The sequence below is a fragment of the Phoca vitulina genome, unplaced genomic scaffold, assembly GCF_004348235.1.
Source record: "Phoca vitulina isolate PV1807 unplaced genomic scaffold, GSC_HSeal_1.0 scaffold91, whole genome shotgun sequence".
NCBI lineage: Eukaryota > Metazoa > Chordata > Mammalia > Carnivora > Phocidae > Phoca > Phoca vitulina.
This window is the reverse complement of record NW_022589794.1, coordinates 3,035,877-3,058,579: the sequence shown is the minus strand read 5'-3', so window position 1 is coordinate 3,058,579 and position 22,703 is coordinate 3,035,877. Positions and strand designations below refer to the sequence as shown.

The window sequence follows — 22,703 nt, the reverse complement described above, 5'->3', positions numbered from 1 at the left end:
AGGCTTCCAGCCAGTGCAGTTTTCCAGTTATTTAATAATGATGCCTTGAGACCAAGATCAGCAACTTGAAGATTTAATGTTTTCTGTCGGTAACAGCATTCATGGGAAGCTAAAACATATGAAATGTACGTGACATACATGATAAGTATAGTCTGCAAGTAAAAACTATAACTACGTTGAATGGAAGCCTACATGGTACGTTCGTTATAATGATTTCCCCAGGAGTGGTGGTTCCTCCCCATTTTTTGATAAAAATTTCTAGTAAGATTTTATATTTAATTTTTAAAAACTAGTTCATCAAGTTGTTTTTTGCTATTTTAATCCCTTAACTTCTGCTTTTATATTAATTCCTTTCCACCTCTTTCCATAATTACACTTTTTCTCCCTAAATTCCTCATGTCGTTTATTTTCATTCCTTTTGTCAGTGCTGTTGGTTGGATGTACCAAAACTTACCTAAATCATTTGTAAGTGACTTTGATCTAGCATGAAAAATGGAAAGGACACATAAGTTTCTTCCTGGTGACACATGTACGCTCACTCACACATACATCTTGGGCAGCGCAGACTCTATCCCGGGTCTCTGACGCAGGAACCCCAGGCAGCGCCGAGGGGCTGTCAACCGGAAGCCACAGAACTGCCAATCGGAAGAGGCGCGCCGCAGAGCCCTGGGGGAGATGTAGTTCCGGGGCGAGCGGGAGTCTGGGAAATGTAGTTCCGCGCGCGCACTTCCGCGGTCAGCCGCGTGAGTCCCGGCGCCGCGGGCCGGAGCAGGAGGGTGTGTGCGGCGGGGGGGCGGGGCGGCGAGGCTGCGGGGCTGGGGTGGCCTCGGTGTCCGTGCGGCCCCGTGGTGACCCCGGCGCACGCGCGAACTGGCTCGGGAGCCGGGTGCGACGAGGGTGCGGGGTGGGTCCGGGGACGGCCCCGCGGCACAGGCGCCGGTTCCGGCCGGGCGGGGCGGTCTTGGGGCTGCGTTTAGGGGACGGGGTGAGTAGAGACGGGGCGAGTGTGGGGGGCCGCCTGTAGTGGCCGTGATGAGGACCCGAGGGAGGTCGTGGAGCAGGGGGCAAGACACTGGCGTGTCTGTGATCCATCAGTGTGATCTGGGGCTGGGAACGGGACGAGTGGTCGTTAGCGAGTTGGGGGGCTCTGGAGTGATTCTGTTGGAAGGGGCTGTGGGCGGAGGCCTAGACTGGAGGCGGGGGCCGGGATGGGGGTGCGGGAGCCGCTGGAGGCTGCCCTCCGAGTGTGGGAGAGGGTGAGGGTGCCGTCGGGGATGCAGCTTGAGGGCGGCTTTGCCGGAAAAACGGACTCTGGTGACCGGTGATTGAGGTGCCTTTGGGTTGGCAAGTGGTGAGGCCTTTGTGGGGAGTCCGTTTTGGGGGTGTTTAGAGGGCTCAGGATTGGTGGACCGAGGGTTTCATTGACTGGAAGGCCTGTTGGTTCGTGACAGTGTTGGATTTCACGGACGCAGGAAGGTTGAGAAATCTCCCCCACTCCCCCTGTGTTCCAGGAAAGACCTCGCTGCAGAGAACCGCCTTGCCCGGATGACCCCGTAACACATGCCCCCTTGTTGGCCTATGACAAGGCCAGGTGCCAGTCCTCCAAACTCTCATCCTGTGCCTCATCAGCGGCTAGCTGGACTGTAGTCCCTGCTGATCAATGGGTTTGACAAGGGGTCTGGATGCAAGCTGATTGGTGACCTATTGGGAGTTGTGAATGAGCGGACAGTGGGGGTAGGAATTGGAGGTACCAGCCTATTGGTGTTAATGCAGAGCTGGTGGCCCTTTTGGGTGATGATTAGGAGGACTGTAGGGGTGTTAGTGAATGGTGGGTGAGCATGGGGTAGATTAGAAAATGGGGTCTCATGGAAATGAATGGTTAGGGCCCCTGTATGATTAGGGATTGGCCATCCCTTGGGTGTAGTGATGGGGGCTAGCAAGCCTGAGGGGGCTCTGTGAGAACAGTGACTGGGGCACTTTTAGGGTGAGTGGATGGGTAACTGTAGGAAGGAGTTGGGACTCTGTGTTTAGGATTTCACTGACTCCACTTCTAGTCAACAAATAGAATAAACTCTGTCAAGATTATTGGGTGGGAGTGTGGGGGATCCAGTGATGGGTTTCGTGGCGTCAGTGTCGAGAAGCTAGTGGGAATCAGTGATGAGAGGCTGACCATGGCTGGTGTTTGGGGCTGAGTGAGGAAGAGCCTGGAATGATCAGGAATCAAGGGTCCTGTAGATACCTGATTGGGGGTGGGGCTGTGGAGAGACTTTGGATTTCATTGATGGATGCACTCCTGTGTCACCTGGGGGTTGATGATTGGGGGCTTTGCTAGAGGAGTCCCTGGGGATGTGTATGTGCAACTGAAGGTCCAGGAGGGACGCCTGTAAAGTCAGCAGTCAGGGTCCTGGTGGGATGAGGGGCAAGTGGGGGAAGTGATAGGCTTGGCGCTCGGTGACTGTGTGGTCTGGAGACTTGTGAGGGCTCTGTTGTGGTCAGTGAATGAGGGGCTGGAGAATTCTCAGGTGGTCAGTGTGGGTAAGTGGGAGCCTCTGAGTGCTGAAGTTCTGTCCATGGGCTGGGGTGGCAGGGGGGTTCAGTCATTCTGTGGGGACTTATGTGTGATTGAGGCCATCTTTGGTGATAGGACCTCTGTGAGTTGTGTTTGTGGGTTTGGGTGGGTCCCAATGAGTGTTGGTCACGCATTGGCCCAGGCGAGACTCTCACATAGTGACTTCTGTTGAATGACATACTCTTTTTTGTTCTTTGGTTCTTCTCAGCCAGCACATCACGTTGTTGGTTTGTGATGGCTCCTTTTACTGGAATATTTCCTTATGTTCTCAGTGACCCCATTGGCCATAAGGCCTCCCCCTTGCTGGCTGAGCCCCTGTGTCCTCCTCCATCCCTGAAGCACCTTCAGCTCTGTCTAGCTCCAGCCCTCTTGAATGTAGTGCTCTGTGATGGGCCTGGTCTTCCCGCAGCCGTCCGCTTCCTGCTCACTGTCTGCACAGGGCATGGGCTCGGCTGACTGAGCTGTGTAGGCTGTGAGCACAGCCTTGTCTCATCTCTTTCCAGCCCTCAGCCCAACTTGGGGTGGGTTGTAACTGCCTCGAGGGGCTGGTGTTCTGGCTCTGCTCTTGTCAGCTGCCCTGGGGCAGAACCCGGCAGCTGGCTAACGTCTGGGCGTAATTTTCTCTCTTCATCTGTGGCTGACTTTTCACTATATCCATTGGGACATTGGAGACCCCCCTCCCCTGCGCTTGAGTGAAACAGTGCCTTTAGACCAAGCGCTCTTGCTGTCCCTCTGGTACAGGTGCTGTACCCTCTCTCTATTCAGCTTATTTTCTGGAAAGCTGCCTGCTGGCCCGTCCACCACGCTCGGGCTTCCTCGCTAGCCTGTCAGCTGCGGAGACAAAGCTCAGCAGCCATTCCTGGACCCCAGGTACAGACCACCAGTGCTGGACAAATCTCCGTTGGCAGGACTGCTATGAGAGGTGGAATTTGTCCCTCTTGTTCCCAAGTTGACTGGGTACTGTGATTTTTTGGACATTTCTTTTCAGGTATGTTCTTAGGAAGGAAATAACATCTCTGTGCGATTTCATGCCTCTGAAGTCCCTGGCTCTTGTCTCCTCTCTGGTTGAATGTAAGTGACCTGGTCCATGAGCAGTGAAGGAATTCAAGGTGTAAGTATGTGTATGCATCAAGATTTAGTATTTTTTGTTTATTATACTTACCTGAAATCTTAGTTTTGTTTTTTCCAATAATTCTGCCTAAGGTATCTGTTATGTAGTTTACAATCTCTTAAAAAGTTTTTAAAATAGCAGTTGTACTCAGTTATCTGGTTATTTGGCCTCTTGGGGAAATAATTAAATCCAAATCAGCCAACCCAAAAATCTCTTCGCCAAAGCAGAAGAAAAAGAAAAACAGTTTTATTGTTGCATAAAAATTAAACTTGAAACAAGAATGCACTGAGCTTTGCAGGCAACATGCTGAAGAGACTGCAGAGACAGAAATCTCACTGTTCCCTGCAGTCAGGCGGGTACACCCATTACACACCCATTCTCAAGATAAAGGATAATCTGTTACACACAGTTCTTACTACACTTTCCTGGTACTTGGGGTGGCCATTGTGTTAGCTTTCGCCTTTGTCCAAAGGAAAAATAGCCTTCTCATATCTTTGTGATTGAGGGTGGTTTTATACCTGGGAGCCAGGTGCCAAAGTCAGGCACTTGGTTAGGGTCCTGCCCTTCCTGAGACTCGGAAGTAGGGCGCCTATCCTCCTGGATGCCATCAAAGAGATAGCTCCTGGGTCCTTAAGAAAGACATTTTGGGTGGTAAACTAGATAAGGCTTATTAGCATTAGAAAAGATTTACACACATTTCAAAGGGGCAGAGAAAGAATGTACAATTACGGGTTTTCTGAAGTAAGTGCTTTTTGAATAGGAGTCGGGGGAGTCTCCCTTTTTTGCATGAGGGAAAATTAATTTTTTTTCTTACTTTTATTTTATGTGTGCCGCTGATGGCCTCTGAGCTTATAGTCCCCTAGAGGTGTTAGCTGCTCTCCTGCATGCTCTGGGAAGGGCAGGAAGGGGCACCAGGGCCAACAATGTGGACCCTGTGGAACCACTGGACAGCCCTGTGTCCCACCACCCCTTCAAGCATCTCCTCCAGTCAAGGATCAGAGACCCTCAGAAAGAAGCAGATTGGAGCAGTGTCTTTGGGATATGGAGGGGGCTGGGAGATGAGGAAGTGCAGCCCTTCACTCATCAGGAATTTTTTTTTTTTTAAGATTTTATTTATTTATTTGACAGAGAGAGACACAGCGAGAGAGGGAACACAAGCAGGGGGAGTGGGAGAGGGAGAAGCAGGCTTCCCACTGAGCAGGGAGCCTGATGCGGGGCTCGATCCCAGGACCTGAGCCGAAGGCAGACGCTTAACGACTGAGCCACCCAGGCGCCCCTCATCAGGGATTTTGATCCGCTTCCATTACTCCTTGGAAATGAGGCCTGGCTGTTCCTGCTGGCTTCTGAGGGAAAGGCACAAACCCACACACGAGTCTCCCCCAGTACCTCTCTTCTTTTCACTGTTTCTGTTGGCTCCTCTTATTGAGGCTTTCTTTTTGCTCTCCGGCTGATTTTGGAGTTGAGCGCCAACACCCCAGTCTATCATCATCTTGATCTAAGAGCCATCATCTGTTTACCATCCTGCTCAGAAATGGGTTGCCTCTTGGGGCGCCTGGGTCTGCCTTCGGCTCAAGTCATGATCCCAGGGTCCTGGGATTGAGTCCTGCATCGGGCTCCCTGCTCAGCAGGGAATCTGCTTCTCCCTCTGCCTTTTCCCTGGCTTGTGCTCTCTCTTGCTTGCGCTCTCTGTCTCTCTCTCTCTCAAATAAATAAATAAAATCTTTAAAAAAATAGCTTTATAAAAAAAAAGAAACGAGTTGCATCTTACTCTATAGAACCTGTACCAGTAAGTTCATTTAAATGCTCTCTGAAAATACTGCTGCAGAATGAGTGAGCCAAGGTTCTATTTCTGGAGAGCGTCTTGGTGTGGTGATGCTCCTCCGGAGATGTGTGGCTGAACTGGTGAGGCGAGTGGCTTGAATCTGGCATTGATAGGTGGGACCCAGGGACTGCAGAGTGTCGCGTGGTGCCGGCCTGGCCTGACACAGACTTGCCAGGAGCTCCTCTTGCATCTGCTGCTTACCTCCCAGCCCTGATTCGAGTTGTTCGATTTCCCAGTAAGAGAGAACCCAGATTAGTGACATCATCTAAAATAAAATTCCCACTGTATCTCTAGGCCATGACTGAGGAACGAGAAAACTTGAGCGAGATAAGAAAGAAGAGGCCTCAGGACTAGGGATGCTCTCTTAGTTTTCAGACATTTGACCAGAAGCCTCTCTCCAGAGCATCAGGACAGAGAGGAGTCACAGAACGGAGCCGATTTTCCAAGCCGCAGAAAATGATCAAGTCACAGGTGAGTTCTTTGTTCTCCAACAGTATTTTTCTGTAGGCATGACAAGACTTATGGGAAAGCTCTTAAATACATTTAAATCATACTCAGAAACAAACTTGGGAAAGAAGGTGTCAGAGAACAAGGTGGATTATGGAATCACACAAAAGTCTTACAGTCGAAGCACAGATATATAGGAAATAAGGTACTTCGTTGCCAGAGGAGAGGTGCAGGCTGTCCTCAGATATTCCCGGAAGCGGACATGGGAAGGGAAACGGTAGTATTACGTGGTTTCTTCTGACAAAAAGCAGACCAGCTACTCAGTAGAAGCAGACATTTGCTAATGATTGCTTACAGTGAAGACATTTGGATAGCTGTTTATGTGGATGATACAGTGGACAAAGTCCTAAATAGCGGCCCTATGATACATAAACCCTGCAATAAATGAACTTATTTCCCAGTGCTATTTCTTACAGAGTTCCTCAGTTTGAACTAAGGGCATGAATCTAAGGTAAAATTCAGAACACATAGTTTGCTACAGGACCAAACCAGTGGGCCTGGACCACCCGTCTTATCTATATTCTAGTATTAGGAAAGAAACCTAAGTCATCTGGCAGAATTGATCATTAAAAACCTTCAAATGGCCCCCATAAATATTCCCTCAGTTGGAATTTTGGATACGTTTTAGGTAGACATGTTTTTGCTTCTGTTGGCAAAAGCTGGGCATGGGAGTATCTGCCTTTAGTCTTTTTACTTTTTTGACTTAATGGAGAGTGTCACGATGGTTGGGGAACAACATCAGCAGCGCAATCCCAGAGGACACGTGGTTCTCCTAGAAGAAAAGGAATTACAGAGGGGACCCCCATCAGGACCTGCTCTAGTCCACAGCTAGGTTAACACGGCCCCCAGTGTGGGCCCTTCTGCCCTGAGGTTTTTAGTCCAGTCTGGATAATGCGGTTTTAGAGGGACTGCTTGGGGCATTTCCTTCCAAATCACTTTGTCCAGGACCTCAGATTATTAGTCCACACTTTGTTAGATGTGGGCACCATCTGGGCATGTTTGGCCTGGAAAGTGCAGGAGCAGAGTCTGTCCTCTGCTGTCTCCCCATCGGCCCGTCAGGAAGGCATCTTTGTTGCCCCAACAGTCAGTCTAAACCCAGAGCATCCCCATGAGCTTGCAAAGGCAGCACTAGAAAGTTGTTTCTTTTGGTTTTTCTTTTTTCCAGTAGGAGGGGAAAGCTTTCAGGAGTAAGTCCAAAAAACAAAGATCATTCGTGTCCTCCAACCCCATGCTTCCCCAGGTGCTAGCTTTATTTTGTTTTTGTTTTTGTTTTTCTGTTGTTAGTATCAGTGTGTCCCATTTAGTAATCAGAACTTTTTAAAAGTTCATCTCCTGTTTTCATCCAGACCCTTTGTCTGGAAAGATTGTATGCAAGAAGGACAAATACTATGTAGCTTAACCAGAAAGATGCATCATGTTTAGGATTTGGCTGCTAGGGGCACTTGGGTGGCTCAATCGATTAAGCGTCCACCTTCGGCTCAGGTCATGATCCCAGGGTCCTGGGATCGAGCCCCGCATCGGGCTCCCTGCTCAACAGGGAATCTGCTTCTCCCTCTCCCTCTGCCCCTCCCTCCCCACTCATGCGCGCTCACTCTCTCTCTCAATTAAATAAATAAAATCTTTAAAAAAAATCAAGCTTATTAGGAACAGATCTTACTTGTATTCAAATGTGTCATCCTGCAGGAGGGTTCGTTTTACCTGCCAGTCTGGGGCTCACCTGGGGCACGAGCTAGAGCCCACGAGGCAGGTTCAGTCTTCCATATACCTGCTGTCACGGCCCTGGCTGTGGCCGCTGCTGTCTGGGCTTAGGGACGAAGGCTGGCCAGAGTGTACATAGGCAGTAAGTCCACACCGATAGCACATTCAGCAGTGAGGACCAGAATACTAGTCCTCTCGTGCCACATCGGTGTGGGGAAGGGCAGCTTGCCCTGGGAGGCCAGTCACATAAAGCCTTCGGTTTACCTGTGCTTGGGCCTTAACCAGGAGCTTGACTCCTCATGAGTTTTCAGACATGTAAGCAACATCACAGTCAGGACTTGGAACGGGTCCAGGTCTCCAGAGACATTCCCTGAGTCTCGCCTTCATGCGTCCTGCAGTCCTGGCAACAACAGCTCTGCTCTCTGTCGCTGCAGTTCTGCCTTTTCCGGAATGTTGGAGAATGGAATCACACATATATACCCTTTTGATACTGGCCTTTTTCACTTAAATCTTTGAGATTCATCCATGTTTGAATCAGTAGTCTGTTCCTTTTATTGCTGAGTCACGGAACAGTAACCCATCACATGAACACACCAGTTTGCTCGTCCTTTCACTTTTGAAGGACATCTTGGTTGCTCAGGCTTTTAGCAGTTGTGTTCATCTGCATACAGGTTTGAACATAAACCTTGAGGTGAGCAGAAGTTCTCCGTGTACTTGGGCAGGTATGTGGGAGTAGGATTGCTGGGTTGTGTGGTAATTCTGTATTCAGCTTTATGGGAAGCTGCCAAAACCTCTTCCAAGGTCGCTGCGTTCCCACCTTCAGTGCATGAGAGTTGGAATTGCTGTGCATTTGTCACTTTTTATGTGGGTTTTTTAAATTAATTTCAGCACTTCTAATAGGTATGTAGTACCGTCTCATTATAGTTTTAATTCACATTTACCTATTGACAAATGATGCTGAACATCTTTTTGTATGTTTATTTTTTATCTGTATATCTCCTTTGGTGAAGTGTGTGTTAAGATCTTTTGCTCATCTTTCTTGTTTGTTTGTTTTTTAAATAAGAGGGGTTTTGTTCATTTTAATTCCAGTGTCATTAACATGCAGTGTTGTATTAGTTTCGGGCGTGCAGTATAGGGATTCAACACTCCCACACATCACTCCGTGCTCCTCACGGTAAGTGTACGCCTAGTCCCCTGGACCTGGTTCACTCCTCCCCACCCTCCTCCCCTCTGCTAAACACCAGTGCTCTGTAGTTAAGTCTGTTTCTTGGATTGTTTCTCCTTTTTTTTCCTTTGCTCATTTGTTTAGTTTCTTCAATTCCACATAAGAGTGAAATCAGATGGTATCTGTCTTTCTCTGACCGACTTAATTCACTTAGCATTATACTCTCTAGGTCCATCCACGTCATTGCAAATGGCAAGATTTCATTTTTTTTTTTAAGTTTTTTTTTTTTAAAGATTTTATTTATTTATTTGAGAGAGAGAATGAGAGACAGAGAGCATGAGAGGGAAGAGGGTCAGAGGGAGAAGCAGACTCCCCGCTGAGCAGGGAGCCCGATGCGGGACTCGATCCCGGGACTCCAGGATCATGACCTGAGCCGAAGGCAGTCGCTTAACCAACTGAGCCGCCCAGGCGTCTCATTCTTTTTTTGGTTGGTAATATTCCATTGTGTGTACACACCACATCTTTATCCATGCGTAAGTCCGTGGGCATTCTGGCTGCTTCCAGATCTTGGCTGTTGTAGATAATGCTCCTGTAACAGGGGTGCATGTATCCTTTGAAGTATTGATTTTGTATCTTTGGGTAAATACCCAGTAGCCCAATTGCTGGGTTGTAGGGCAGCTCTATTTTTAACTTTTTGAGGAACCTCCATACTGTTCTCCAGAGTGGCTACACCAGCTTGCATTCCCACCAACAGTGTAGGAGGGTTCCCCTTTCTCTGCGCCCTCCCCAACACCTGTTGTTTCCAGACTTGTTAATTTCAGCCATTCTGACCGGTGTGAGGTGATACCTCATTTGGTTTTGATTTGCATTTCCCTGATGGCAAGTGATGTGGAGCATCTTTTCATGTCTGTTGGCCATCTGGATGTTGTCTTTGGAGAAATGTCTGTTTATGTCTTCTGCTCATTTTTAAATTAGATTATTTGTTTTTTGGGGTATTGAGTTGTATCAGTTCTTTATATATTTTAGGTACTAACCCTTTATCGGATATGTCACTTGCAAATATCTTCTCCCATTCTGTAGGTTAGCTTTCAGTTTTGGTGATTTTTTCCTTCGCTTTGCAGAAGCTTTTTATTTTTATGAAGTTCCAATAGTTTATTTTTGCTTATATTTCCCTTCCTTCAAGAGATGCCCATTTTTTAATTGAATTGTTTTCTTATTGTTGAGTGTCAAGAATTCTTTATTCTGGGGGCGCCTGGGTGGCTCAGTCAGTTAAGCGGCTGCCTTTGGCTCAGGTCATGGTCTCAGGGTTCTGGGATCGAGCCCCACGTCAGGCTCCCTGCTTAGCAGAGAGTCTGTTTCTCTCTCTGCCCCTCCTCTTGCTCATGCTCTCTCTCTTTCTCTATCAAATAAATCAATAAAATCTTAAAAAAAAAAAAGAATTCTTTATTCTGGATGTAAGTGGTCTGTCAGATTAGTGATTTTCAAATATTTTCTCATAGTCTGTGCCTTGTCTTTTCTTTCTCTTTTTTTTAAAACTTTTTTTTTTAAGATTTTATTTATTTTTTGACAGAGAGAGACAGCAAGAGAGGGAACACAAGCAGGGGGAGTGGGAGAGGGAGAAGCAGGCTTCCCGCTGAGCAGGGAGCCCGATGCGGGGCTCGATCCCAGGACGCTGGGATCATGACCTGAGCTGAAGGCAGACGCTTAATGACTGAGCCACCCAGGCACCCCGTCTTTTCTTTCTCTTAACAGTGTCTTTCACATAGAAAAAAATTTTAATTTTGAAAAAGCCCATTTCATTGATTTTTTTTCTTAAGTTGATCATATGTTCAGTGTTATATCTAAAAACTTACTGCCAAACCCAGGATCATGCAGGTTTTTTTCCTAGAGCTTTATAGTTTTATGTTTTCCATTTAGGTCTGTGATCCACTTTGAATTAATTTTTATATAAGGTATGAGGTATGTGTTGAGGTTTATTCTTTTGCTTATGGGTATACAATTGTTCTAGCACCATTTGTTGAAAAACTCCTTTCTTCATGGAATCCTTTTGTCAAAATTCAACTGAGTATACTAAGGGGGGTGTAATTGTAAGCTGTCTGTTCTGTTCCATTCCTCTATGTATTTATCCTTTGACTAACACTAGGTTGTCTTAATTACTGTGGCTTTATAGGAAGTTGTGAAGTCAGGTAGGGTGAATCCCGCAACATTGTTCTTTTTCCACCTTGTTTTCACTTTGTAGCTCCTTTGCCTTTTGTCCCAAAACCCTCTATGTACTTTTTCCTGGCCTCTGTAACGCCTTCTTTCCTGGCCTGAAAAGACTGAAAAGTTTTAAGAACATGATTTTTATTCTACTCATCTTTATATTTTTGGCACCATTCACAGTTTGGGGAGCTCTGGTTGCTCCGTATGTGTGTCCCAGAGGATACGTGGAGGAGCTAGCTAGTTGTTACTACGTGGAAGCAGACGCGGAGGGAGGAGAGTGTTGTAGATGTGTAGTCGTGGTTTTGGTTTTGACAGTAACAGGAAAACAGGACTGTCATTCAGCAGGTAGGTGCCAGGCATGCTGGAGGTCTGACACTGCGTGGGGTTCGGCTAAGAATTGTCCCCACATACCAGTGGCACCTTCTTTGAGAAGGACTGTGCTTATTTAAACACAATGTATTCCAGTTTCTTAATGGATAGGTGGATGGATGGATGAGTGAATTCAAAATGATAAATAGCTTAATAACTTTTTGTTTCTCTCAAAGTATAATGAAGGTTAGGATATTATATGAGTTATCAATTGCTATGTAACAAATTACCCAAACTTCAGTGGCTGACAACATAAACATTTCTCTCACATTTTCTCTGGGTTAGAAGTTTGCCAGCCGTGCTCACATCTGGTTCCCGTTCAGGGTCTCACACAGCCCTGTAACGAAGACGTTGGGCCGGGCTGTGGTCCTCTCGGGGTGCAGCAGGGAGATGATCCCCTCCCAGGCTCAGTCACGTGGGAGTTAGCGGACCTCGGTGCCTCTCCACGTAGGCTTCTCCACAGAACTGCCTCACCACGTGGCAGCTGGATTCTCCCCGAGAGAGCATGACAGGGCTCCCAAGATGGAGGTGGAAGTGAGTCAGTAAGGCCCGCCCACGTTCAGGAGGGGAGTTAGAGATGGGCGAGGCTGCCTCCCACGCTAGAGAAGAAAGCCTGTGTCCCGCCGTGAGTGCCACTGCAGCTTGAACAGTGATGACGCTTTTCCAGATCTCCTTTGAGGATGTGGCTGTGGGCTTCACGTTGGAGGAGTGGCAGCTACTCAACCCTTCTCAGAAGAGCTTGTACAGAGACGTGATGTTGGAGAACTACAGCAATCTAGTTTTCTTGGGTAAGAATATTCGTATGTAGATAGTGTGTATCCAGTACCTGTGGGGCCTCTCAGATGTTTACTGATTTTGGATTTAAGTTTCAGATATCAAAAGATTCTTTGATGTCTAGACCCAATTGAAAGATTTTGGTTCACTTGCTTTGTTTTATAGCGTTCGTAGTAAATATTCTTCATATTTAAGAGTCCGTCAGCCCAAGGAATTGGGTCCAGGTTGTCTTATGTTTCCAATTAACAGGTTATCAAATTATCAAACCTGATGCGATTTTCAAGCTGGAGCACGAAGAGCCGTGGATAACAGACAAAGAAGTTCTAAATCAGAACTTTTCAGGTGAGAGGTCATCGGGTGCAAGCTGAATCACAGGTTTCTTTCTTTCTTTCTTTCTTTCTTTCTTTCTTTCTTTCTTCTTTCTTTCTTTCTTTCTTTCTTTCTTTTCTTTCTTTCTTCTTTCTTTCTTTCTTTCTTTCTTTCTTTTCTTTCTCTTTCTTTCTTTCTTTCCTTTCTTTCTTTCTTTCTTTTCTTTCTTTCGAGAGACACAGCGAGAGAGGGAACACAAGCAGGGGGAGTGGGAGAGGGAGAAGCAGGCTTCCCGCCGAGCAGGGAGCCCGATGCGGGGCTCGATCCCGGGACCCTGGATCATGACCTGAGCCAGAGGCAGACGTCTAACGACTGAGCCACCCAGGCGCCCTGAATCACAGGTTTCTGATGATAGGTTGTTTATAATGTTTTGAAAAGTTACTTTGAAATGTTATTTGTAAAACTGTGTGAAGTTCCTGCGTCTGTAGAGTTGGCTCAGGACTGGTGACCTGAGTTCTTCTGCATTTTAACGTGCTCTCTGTCCTGGTCTGTGCATCAGGATGTGCTCTTTGCACGAGCTCGTGATGGTACGTACCCCCTTCCCTGCACAGCGGACCTTGCTTTCTGGGACAAGGCTCCTCTTCCCAGCCTCCTCAGCTCCCTTCCTTCTCTCCTGCACTTCCACTCTGCAGGGGTAGGCTTCCTTCTTCCTCCTGAAGAGTTCAAAACTTTCTCCTGTCGCAGGGATGCCGACTGAGTCCTTTATTTTCTTTTCTCCCTCTAATTTGTCGGATTTCTGTTTTAAGCCCATAGAGAGTAGAAGGTGAATCCATGCATATAGAATAAAAACAGAACACTGTAAGCCTGGTGAGGAGGCTCTGCCTCTCTCCCTCCTCTGTGCAGACTGAGCCCTTTGCGGTCAGCTCCTGGGTTCGTTTTGGTGCCTTGATGTTCATCTTCTCCAGGCTCCTCATTAACCCCCATGTGCCGTGTGATATTTTAACGACATTTATGTTGAAGAACCTCATGGTATGGCAACATCTTATCCATTTTTTTTGTTTTTTGTTTTTAATTTCTGTGTCCAGAAGTCAGGGTTAACTCCATTAGAACTAGTTTCTTCCACGTGTCGTACATTTTTCTCTGCACGTAGGCCTTTGATTATCGTATCCTTTCTCCACGGAGACACTATGCCTCTTCGGTTTTGCCCTTTTTCACCTCCAGTGAATGTTGACTCCCAGCCTTTCTGAAATCTCTGCCCACTTAGTGTTGTATTATAGGAACCCTGGCCCCGGTCAGGCGTTATCTGGAATTTTTCACCAATTTTTAACCAATTAGGTCTTAACGATTTTTTACTCACATATTAAGATGGCAAGTAACTTATTTTTCTCTTTTCCCTGTAGAATTTATGGTGTGTAATTATTAAATGTTTCATTAATTGAGTGTTGTGCAGCCAGGTAAGGCAGGACCTTTCTTGTTTATATTCTTTAGTGCAAAGGTCTACATCTAAGCAACTATCTCAGCTCACCTTAGGAAATATTTCAAATGATAGATGTCTAGGTACCATTCACATGGATGATTAGGTCTGGGTATGTGTACCTTAGAAAACACTGTCTGTGAAGTTAGATTTTTCTCTTCACCCATTAATTTAGAATGACTGCTATCCTGTGGAATGAGAGGAATTGAGTGAAAGAGTCGTGAAATAGCATTGCAGGAGCAGACAATTTTAACGTAGAAGAAAATGGAGAACTATATTTATTCAGTAATTCGGTATTTGAACACAAAGCATTTGTATTAAAATGCAAAGGTTTTTTTTTTAAAGATTTTATTTATTTATTCATTTGACAGAGATAGTGAGAGCAGGAACACAAGCAGGGGGAGTGGGAGAGGGAGAAGCAAGCTTCCCGCGGAGCAGGGAGCCCAATGAGGGGCTCGATCCCAGGATCCCGGAATCATGACCCGAGCCGAAGGCAGACGCTTAACGACTGAGCCACCCAGGTGCCCCTTAAAATGCAAAGTTTTTTTTATCAAGATTAATGATACAGAAAGGAACTTCTTTAGAAATCCAGTTGTGAGTGCACAGTGTTTATCCTACATGTATTGAGGACTTGCTCCCTGCATGCATTGGGGTTACATCAGTGAGAAATACAAACCTCTTCCCTGCCCTCACGGTCTACATTCTAGTGGGGGACGCAGAAGTAAGGTGATTACCTATTTGATAAGTGCTATGAAGGAAATAAACGAGATGTTGTTAGGATGCCCTTGAAATGATTTTTACACTTGAATGAGCCATGCCGAAAGCTGGGAAGAGCATGCCAAATAAAAGGAACAGCCATTGCCAAGGTCCTGAGGCAGAAAAGGGCTTTGAGATCAAAGGGATGAGAAGGAATTCATGTGGTGGAGCAGCAGTGAGCAAGAGTGTGTGAGAGGAAGTCAGAGAGGTTGGAAAGACCGGGGCATGCTAGGGCATGTGAGCCATGGCAAAAGCTTGCATTTATCAAAGGGTTTTTTTTTTAAGCAAGGGGGTAAAAAGCCTGATCACATTTTTTAAAGCTCACTGGCTCTCTGGAGACTAGAATTGGGAGGGAGCAAGGCTGGAAGTAGGAATATTAGTTTGAAAACTAAAGTGAAATGCAGGCAGTATGGACCGGAGTGTGACAGAGAGAAGTGGGTTCACCTGTGCCTGGCCCTGCATAATACCAGTCGGAGACAACCTACTCGTTTTCCAAAATGACAAGATTTTTTTTTCTTTTCTTTTTTTTTTTTTGGAGAGAGAGAGGGGGTGGGGTGCAGAGAGAGAGAGAGAGAGGGAGAAACGGAATCCCAAGCAGACTCGCTGTTGAGCACAGAGCCTGACACGGGGTCAGATCCCAAGATCCTGAGATTGCACCCTGAGCTGAAACCAAGAGTCGGACGTTCAACTGACTGAGCCTCACAGGCGCCTCAAGATTTTTTTATTTCTTAAATATTTTTTGATAGTTGAACTACTTGAATATTATTTTATATTATTTGTTAACTTGTATATATATTAATTTTATTTCTTGTTTTGATTTTAATTTAAAATTTTCATTTCTTTACTCAGATTTCATGAAACCATTTTTTATGAACTGTTCAGCTGGTCATGCTTACATGTCTACATATGACTCTTGCTTTTTTTTATTTTTTTTATTTTTTAATGCTTTTTTAAAAAAATATTTTATTTATTTATTTGAAAGAGACAACACGAGTGGGGGCAGGGAGAGAGGGACAAGCAGACTCCTCTGGGGAGCCCGATGCGGGGCTCGATCCCAGGACCCTGGGATCATGACCTGGGCCAAAGGCAGGCGCTTGACCGACTGAGCCACCCAGGCGCCCCATGACTCTTGCTTTTAATCTCTAAACTTTTTCTCAGTCTTTTTCATCTCAATGAATAGTATTAATACCTCTACTCACTTAAGCTCAAAATATTGAGTCCTTTTATTCTTTATATCAGCAACTCTAGTTGGTCCTTTTTCTGAAATTCTGATATGTCTGAGCATTAGATAAGTCTCCCACACACCAAAAAAAAAAAAAATCCTGCAGAAAAGAAGTAGTTGCCTTATATTTGAGGTCTCGCCAAATCTTTTGACTTGCAGGGTACCCCCTGGGAATATTACCTCACAATTACTAGTAAAGAATATTGTAAAGTAAACAAACCTTCACTTTAAAATATCCAATAAATGATCATGTTGTGGAAATCACAAACAGTTGTACTTACTGGGTAACAGAGAGTCTGTCCTAATGTGTTATACAGAGAGTTCTTGTGGTTTGGAATGATTTTCATGGGTAGGATTACATGTAGATTCATTATATAGATTATAGACTCTTAAAATGTCAAAAAAACCTAAATAAAACTGTCGATGCTGGCTATCAAGAAATAGCCTTGATGGTGAAGTCAGTGATTCAGGTGACAATCTTGAATGAGAATGTACTTTAAATGTAACGATCGTACAGGAACCTAATGTTTCTCATCTTTCGGATGAAAGCTTGATATCCTGTATTAGCTCTGTATTCAGTGTTTCTTCCTTCGTAGGATTCATCAGTGTATACCAGTCTTGCTCTTTGTGTGCTGGTTGTTGCTAGTGTTCGCTGAATCATGAGGCCTCTGACTCGGGGGTGTTACCTGTGGTCTTCCCTTGTCTTCCCTCTGGACATACGGCAGATAATCGGATTGTTGTTGAATGAGGAAATTAATCACTCCAGTATTTGAGCATAAATTGCTCATGATCACTGCTCCTTGAGTGTATTTCATCTTTTCTAATTTAAAAGTTCATGTTTCTAAACATTTGTAACTTTTAAATGTTTTCATTTCTGTTAAAAAAATTTTTTAAGTTTTTATTTAAATTCCAGTTAGTTAACATACAGTATCTGTCAAAATTTCTAATGTCCAGTAAGTAGACATTATATTTGGGAGGGTTTGTTTTGTTTTGTTTTGTTTTGTTTTGTTTTGTTTTAATTGGGATCCTAGGCTCCATTTCAGTTTTATTCAATGAGTCTAATCATTGGGGGATTTACACAGTATGATTCATTTTTTTCCTTTTTAGAAGTCTGGCTAGATAACAGTCTCAAAATGTGGCACCAGGATAATCAAGACAAGCTTAGAAGTATGGAGAGAGGCCATGAATATGATGTTTTTAGGAAAATATTTCATTCAAGCATTAACTTTGTTCATTTAGGAATGAGACCCCATAAATGTGGCACAGGTGAAAAAAGTCTGAAACATCCTTTTGAGTTTCTTATTCCAAAAAATAACCATGGAAGAAAGAAACTTGATGAGCTCAATAAGAAATATTTATTGTATGTCAAAGCTGATAGAACCCATGGTGAAATGCCATACTGTGATTGCAGTAAATGTAGGAAGGCTAGCAGGACAGGGTCGTGGCCCATTGCAAACCGTAGAACGCACACAGGAGTCCATTTATGCATGGAGTGCGGCAGCGTTTTCAGTAAGAAGTCACAGCTCATCATACACCAGCGGACGCACACGGGAGAGAAGCCCTATGGATGCAGCGAATGCGGGAAAGCCTTCTCCCAGAAGTCACTGCTCACTATTCATCAAAGGACTCATTCAGGAGAAAAACCATATGGATGTGGTGAATGTCAGAAAGCTTTCAGTAGGAAGTCCCTGCTCATTTTACACCAGAGGACGCACACGGGAGAGAAGCCCTATGGATGCAGTGAGTGTGGGAAAGCCTTCAGCAGGAAGTCGCAGCTCAAGAGACATCAGAGAACCCACACAGTCGAGAAGCCCTACGGCTGCAGTGACTGTGGGAAAGCCTTCTCCCAGAAGTTAAAGCTCATTACCCATCAGAGAACCCACACAGGAGAGAAGCCCTATAAGTGTAGTGATTGTGGGAAAGCCTTCTTCTGGAAGTCACAGCTGATTACTCATCAGAGGACTCACACGGGGAAGAAACCATACGCATGTAACGAGTGCACAAAAGCCTTCAGCAGGAACTCGCTGCTCATCAGACATCAGAGGATCCACACAGGGGAGAAACCCTATGAGTGCAGCGAGTGTGGGGAAGCCTTCATCAGAAAGCCACAGCTTATCAAGCATCAACTAACTCACACGGGAGAGAAGAACTACCAGTGCGCTGATTGTGAAGAAGCATTCTTTAAGAAGTCAGAGCTAATCAGACATCAGAAGACTCACTTAGGGGAGAAACCCTACGGATGTGTTGAATGTGGAAAAACCTTCTTTGGGAAGTCACAGCTCCTAACGCATCAGAGAACTCACACTGGAGAGAAACCGTATGAATGCAGTGAGTGTGGAAAGGCCTTCACCCAGAAGTCAAGCCTGATTTCACACCAGAGGACACACACAGGGGAGAAGCCCTATGAGTGCACGGAGTGTGGGAAGACCTTCAGTGAGAAGTCAAGCCTCATTCATCACCAGAGAACCCATACTGGAGAGAAACCCTTCGAATGTAGTGAATGTAGGAAAGCTTTTGCCTGGAAGCCACAGCTTCTTAGGCATCAAAGAATTCATACAGGGGAGAAACCCTATGAATGCAGTGAGTGTGGGAAGGCCTTTGTTCAGAAAGTGCAGCTCATTAAGCATCAGAGAAATCACACAGGAGAGAAAACCTATGGATGCAGTGATTGTGCAAAAGCCTTCTTTGAGAAGGCACAGCTCGTTATCCATCAGAGAATTCACACGGGAGAGAGACCCTATAAATGTGGTGAATGTGGGAAGTCTTTCACTAGAAAGTCTCACCTTATGAGGCATCAGAGAATTCATACAGGAGATAAATACTATGGGTGCAGTGAGTGTGGGACTGCTTTCGGCAGGAAGTCGCAGCTCATGATTCATCAGAGGACTCACGTCCTCTAGTAACCATGTGAATGCTGTGAACGTGGAACATTTACTGTCAGACGTCATGCCTTCTGACACATCCGAGGACACACACACGGCAGGAACCCTGTCAGTGCACTGGGAAGGCAGGTCTTACCCAACAATTTGGAGAGAGGGAATTTGTTTAAGTAAACAGTGTAAGAGAGCCTTCTCCCAGAACACACAGCTTGTTACACATTAATGACTTAACGTGGAAGTCTTGCCAGTATTGTGGTAGTACAGACCCTTGTAGTGAGAAGTGACAGCTCATTGTTAGAGGACCTACGCTTGAGGAGAAACTGGACTGTTGTAAAAAGCAAGTGAGAGGTTTCATCAAGAAAGGATAACTCACAGTACACTAGAGAATGCATACACAAAATACTGAAGAGTATGAATTAGAGATTTCAATATGGAGAAGTCCTCATGTGAAGAATTTTGATAAGCATGATCCTGTTGAAGGAATTCTATAACATTGTGTTTGTTGTATGTAAGTTATAAAAAAAAGTTATTTTTAAAAGGTAGTTGTGTTTTAAGTGTGAAGACTTCTGCTTTCTGCTGTGGTGGTACGGCAAGGACCAGATTACTCCCCTGCCTTCGACATCTAGAAACTGTAAAATGTATGTGAAAGAATAGTTTTGAGACCTATGGCAAGCAAAAGTTTGTGATCCCCGGCAGAAGGTGGACAGAGTGAGGTGAGCCCCACAACAGCCCAGCCTAGCGCCTGGTGGCAGCTCCCAGGCTGCTGTTCAGGGGAAAGGAACACGTGGTCTTGTTGAAGAGAGCTGCTGACATGGCCTTTGGGGAGGCCACAGTAGCTAGAATTTGCAGGGAAAGGAGAAGAGGGAGCTTTCCAGAGAGAGGGCTGCAGAAATCTATGAGGAGTCCCCTTGAGTCTTTTGGCTTAGTGCTGATTTGCATGTGTGTGAAAGGAAAAGGCGTGCTGGAAAGCGGGCGGCAGAACAATTCCCAGAAGTCAGTGCCGGGCTGGGAATAAAGTTCCCACCAGCTGGATTGGAACAGCTTTGAACACATGGGGCATCGTTAGGATTCCCCGCAGAGTATGATCTTGTGAAGTAACTGACCCTAGATTAAAAGCTGCTCTGGACCCACAATGTCTGGCATCTAAACACTTTCCTGACATGCAAAGAAATTATGAGAATATGACTTGTAACCAGGACAAAAATGAATCAGTAGAAAGAGACATAGAAGAGACTGGAGCACTTGGCATTGGACAAGGGTGTTCAAGCAGCTCTTTCGAATATAGAGGAAAATATGAACATGACAAGACCAGAATGGAAGGTGTATTTCAAAAAGCCCAAGTGGAACGTCTCAGGATGAAAACAGCAGTATCTGAAAATTAAAAAAACAATGACCAAAAAAACCAACTCTGGGTGAAATTAAGAACAGATGAGACATAGAAGAAGAAAAATTGATGAATTTAAGTAAGAATATAAACTGTCCAACTGATGAACAGAGAAAAAAAGCCTGGAAGAAAAGAGAGGAGGAGTCCTAGAAGGAGAGGACAGGGAAGAGAAGTAACAAAGTATCTGAATAAATAAGGGCTGAAATTGTTACCAATGGGATGAAAAGTGTCACTCCACATACTCAAGGAGTTCAAAGAACCCCAAACAAGATACATAAAAAAAATCCTGCTAATGGACATCATAGTCAAATGGATGAAGAACAGTTGTAAAGCGCCTCGGGAAAGAAAGGACACGCTCACAGAACAGAGTAGGACAGCTTGTTCCCGGGCAGAGACTGCTCGAGCCACAGGACAGTAGAGTGAGTGACCACTTCGGATTACTGAGGGAAAAAATAAAACCCCTGCAACCTGGCGTTTGTCTATTATCCATCAGAAATATCTTTCAAAAATTAAAGGGAAAAAAGAGACTTTTTCAGGAAAACAAAATCAAAGAGAATGTATTAGCCGTAGGCCTTCCTTCAGGAAAATTTAAGTAAGTTTGGGGGCAGCAGGAAAATAATCCTAGGTGGAAATGTGTATCTACAGGAAGAAATGAAGAGTTCTGGGAATGGTAAATATCTGGGTAAATATAAAAGATTTTTTTCTCATTTTAAAATCTTTTAAAAAGGTAATCGATTGCTTAAAGCCAAATAGTGACCATGTATTGTGGGTTATGATCTATTTAGAAGTAAATTATATAACAATAACAACACTTATGGATGAATTTTCTAAAATAGTTAAATAGACTGCATCATCTGAGTCAGAAATCTGCTTCCCCAGGGCTCAGGGTGACTTGTGTCCGTAGCATCTACTCAGTAGAGTTGACGTGTGATGGACCTGCATACATGCTGCTTGTTCCTGCTCCCGCTCCTCTCTCTGCACCCCAGGGGCTGCCCTCTAGGGTTTCTGCTGAGCGCTAGATGAGCCGTGGGAGGAGAGAGGCTAGGGCATTCCTCCCCGCCCTCCCTACTGGGCCTTGGTTTGGGCAGAGTCTGTGCCTGCATGGCCACAGCTCCCGCCGGGCAGTCCTCCTCTGGGGCTGTCGACTCCGTTCTCAGTTCACGCCTCCCTCTCCTTGCTCTTCGGATGCTTCACCATCCCTAGTTGGTGTCCTTAATTCTGAACACATATCTGTAAATAGTCCCTCTATTAAATGTTCTTGAGTTAATATTTTGAGTGTACCCTTTGTTTTCTGTGCCGTGTTGAAGGATGAGCATTTAACAACATTTTGAGTGTGTCAGTTACTGGTGCATGCGCCTCATGGGGCACAGACTGACATCTGTCAAGATTTCCCACACTAAATGTCAGTATTTTCTCTTTTTTTTTAAACAATTCAGTAGCAATTATAACAAGTAACAAAGTTCTTTGTGTTTTTTGTTTTGTTTTGCTGCAAATGTAAATGCTCCACAGATTATCCTCTGCTGCGAATCCAGTGGTCTTGCAGTTATTACGAACACTTCTTCAGTAATAGGAACCAGAACATTTATGAAGTCTAATGCTACTCTAGATTAGCCAAGCAGTTTACAAAAACACATTGGCATTTATGTTCAATATGTATGGACAAGAAAAAAGATAACCAGGTCCTGAGTGAGGCAGAAAGGAATGATGCCTCATAGGTCCCAGTATGTCCTTTAGAAACACTGCTGTGCATACCCTCATTCCATATTCTGCTGCTTTTCTATATGATCCATGTACTCTGTAACCCATGGACAAGATTTCCATATCTGTAGTCGGAATTGCCAGAGTCTCTCTAAAGGCTCCACACCAGTGCCCATCACCAACAGCATACCGTCTGGTGAAGTTAGAGGCGGTCAGGTTGAAGTAGACTACCAATGAGCCCCAACACAGCAGCCCCATCTGCTGTCATTTGTCAGATACCTCTTAGGAAGTTTACCTTTCTTTTCTTTCTTTTTTTTTTTTTAAAGATTTTATTTATTTATTTGACAGAGAGAGACACAGCAAGAAAGGGAACACAAGCAGGGGGAGTGGGAGAGGGAGAAGCAGGCTGCCCGCGGAGCAGGGAGCCCGATGTGGGGCTCGATCCCAGGATCCTGGGATCATGACCTGAGCCGAAGGCAGATGCTTAACGACTGAGCCACCCAGGCGCCCCGGAAGTTTACCTTTCTTTACCCTCTCTCACCTGGTCCTTTTCTCTTGGTACCCGGACGGCTTTTGAAGGGAAATAATTGCCATCAGGCCACACAGCTGCATTTTCTCTCCAGGTGCTTTTGCATTTCAGTATGCATTTTGAAGAAGCTTTTTCATGCAGGTCTTCCATTTTGTATAACCCCGAAAGATACCATTCACAATATAGTCTGTGCCAGTAAACTCGTGTTTTTCTCTGGTCCTGTCTTTACCGAATT

The 22,703-nt window shown here is 45.2% G+C and overlaps 1 protein-coding gene across 10 annotated transcripts; it reads left to right on the top strand.

The window, feature by feature from the left end:
- Positions 1 to 720: 720 nt before the first annotated feature.
- LOC116626817 (zinc finger protein 605) lies at positions 721 to 22,209 on the top strand. 10 transcript variants are annotated; one of them, XM_032396345.1, is made up of 6 exons: positions 721 to 776; positions 3,558 to 3,680; positions 5,797 to 5,973; positions 12,111 to 12,231; positions 12,467 to 12,559; positions 17,086 to 22,209. In XM_032396345.1, the coding sequence occupies exons 3-6, from the start codon at positions 5,959 to 5,961 to the stop codon at positions 18,876 to 18,878; spliced, it is 2,022 nt and encodes a 673-aa protein (XP_032252236.1). In that variant the 5' UTR covers positions 721 to 776; positions 3,558 to 3,680; positions 5,797 to 5,958; the 3' UTR covers positions 18,879 to 22,209. The 10 variants fall into 10 exon arrangements, with proteins under 10 accessions (XP_032252236.1, XP_032252229.1, XP_032252232.1 ...); XM_032396338.1 differs by having other exon boundaries at positions 3,311 to 3,680; XM_032396341.1 differs by having other exon boundaries at positions 722 to 776; positions 3,335 to 3,680.
- The last annotated feature ends 494 nt before the right edge of the window (positions 22,210 to 22,703 follow it).

What these genes read in the sequence shown, in the direction of transcription:
- LOC116626817 (XM_032396345.1), top strand. An exon ending in CAGCAATCTAGTTTTCTTGG is followed by an intron (nt 12,232 to 12,466) that starts GTAAGAATATTC and finishes TCCAATTAACAG; the next exon opens with GTTATCAAATTATCAAACCT. An exon ending in TCTAAATCAGAACTTTTCAG is followed by an intron (nt 12,560 to 17,085) that starts GTGAGAGGTCAT and finishes TTTCCTTTTTAG; the next exon opens with AAGTCTGGCTAGATAACAGT.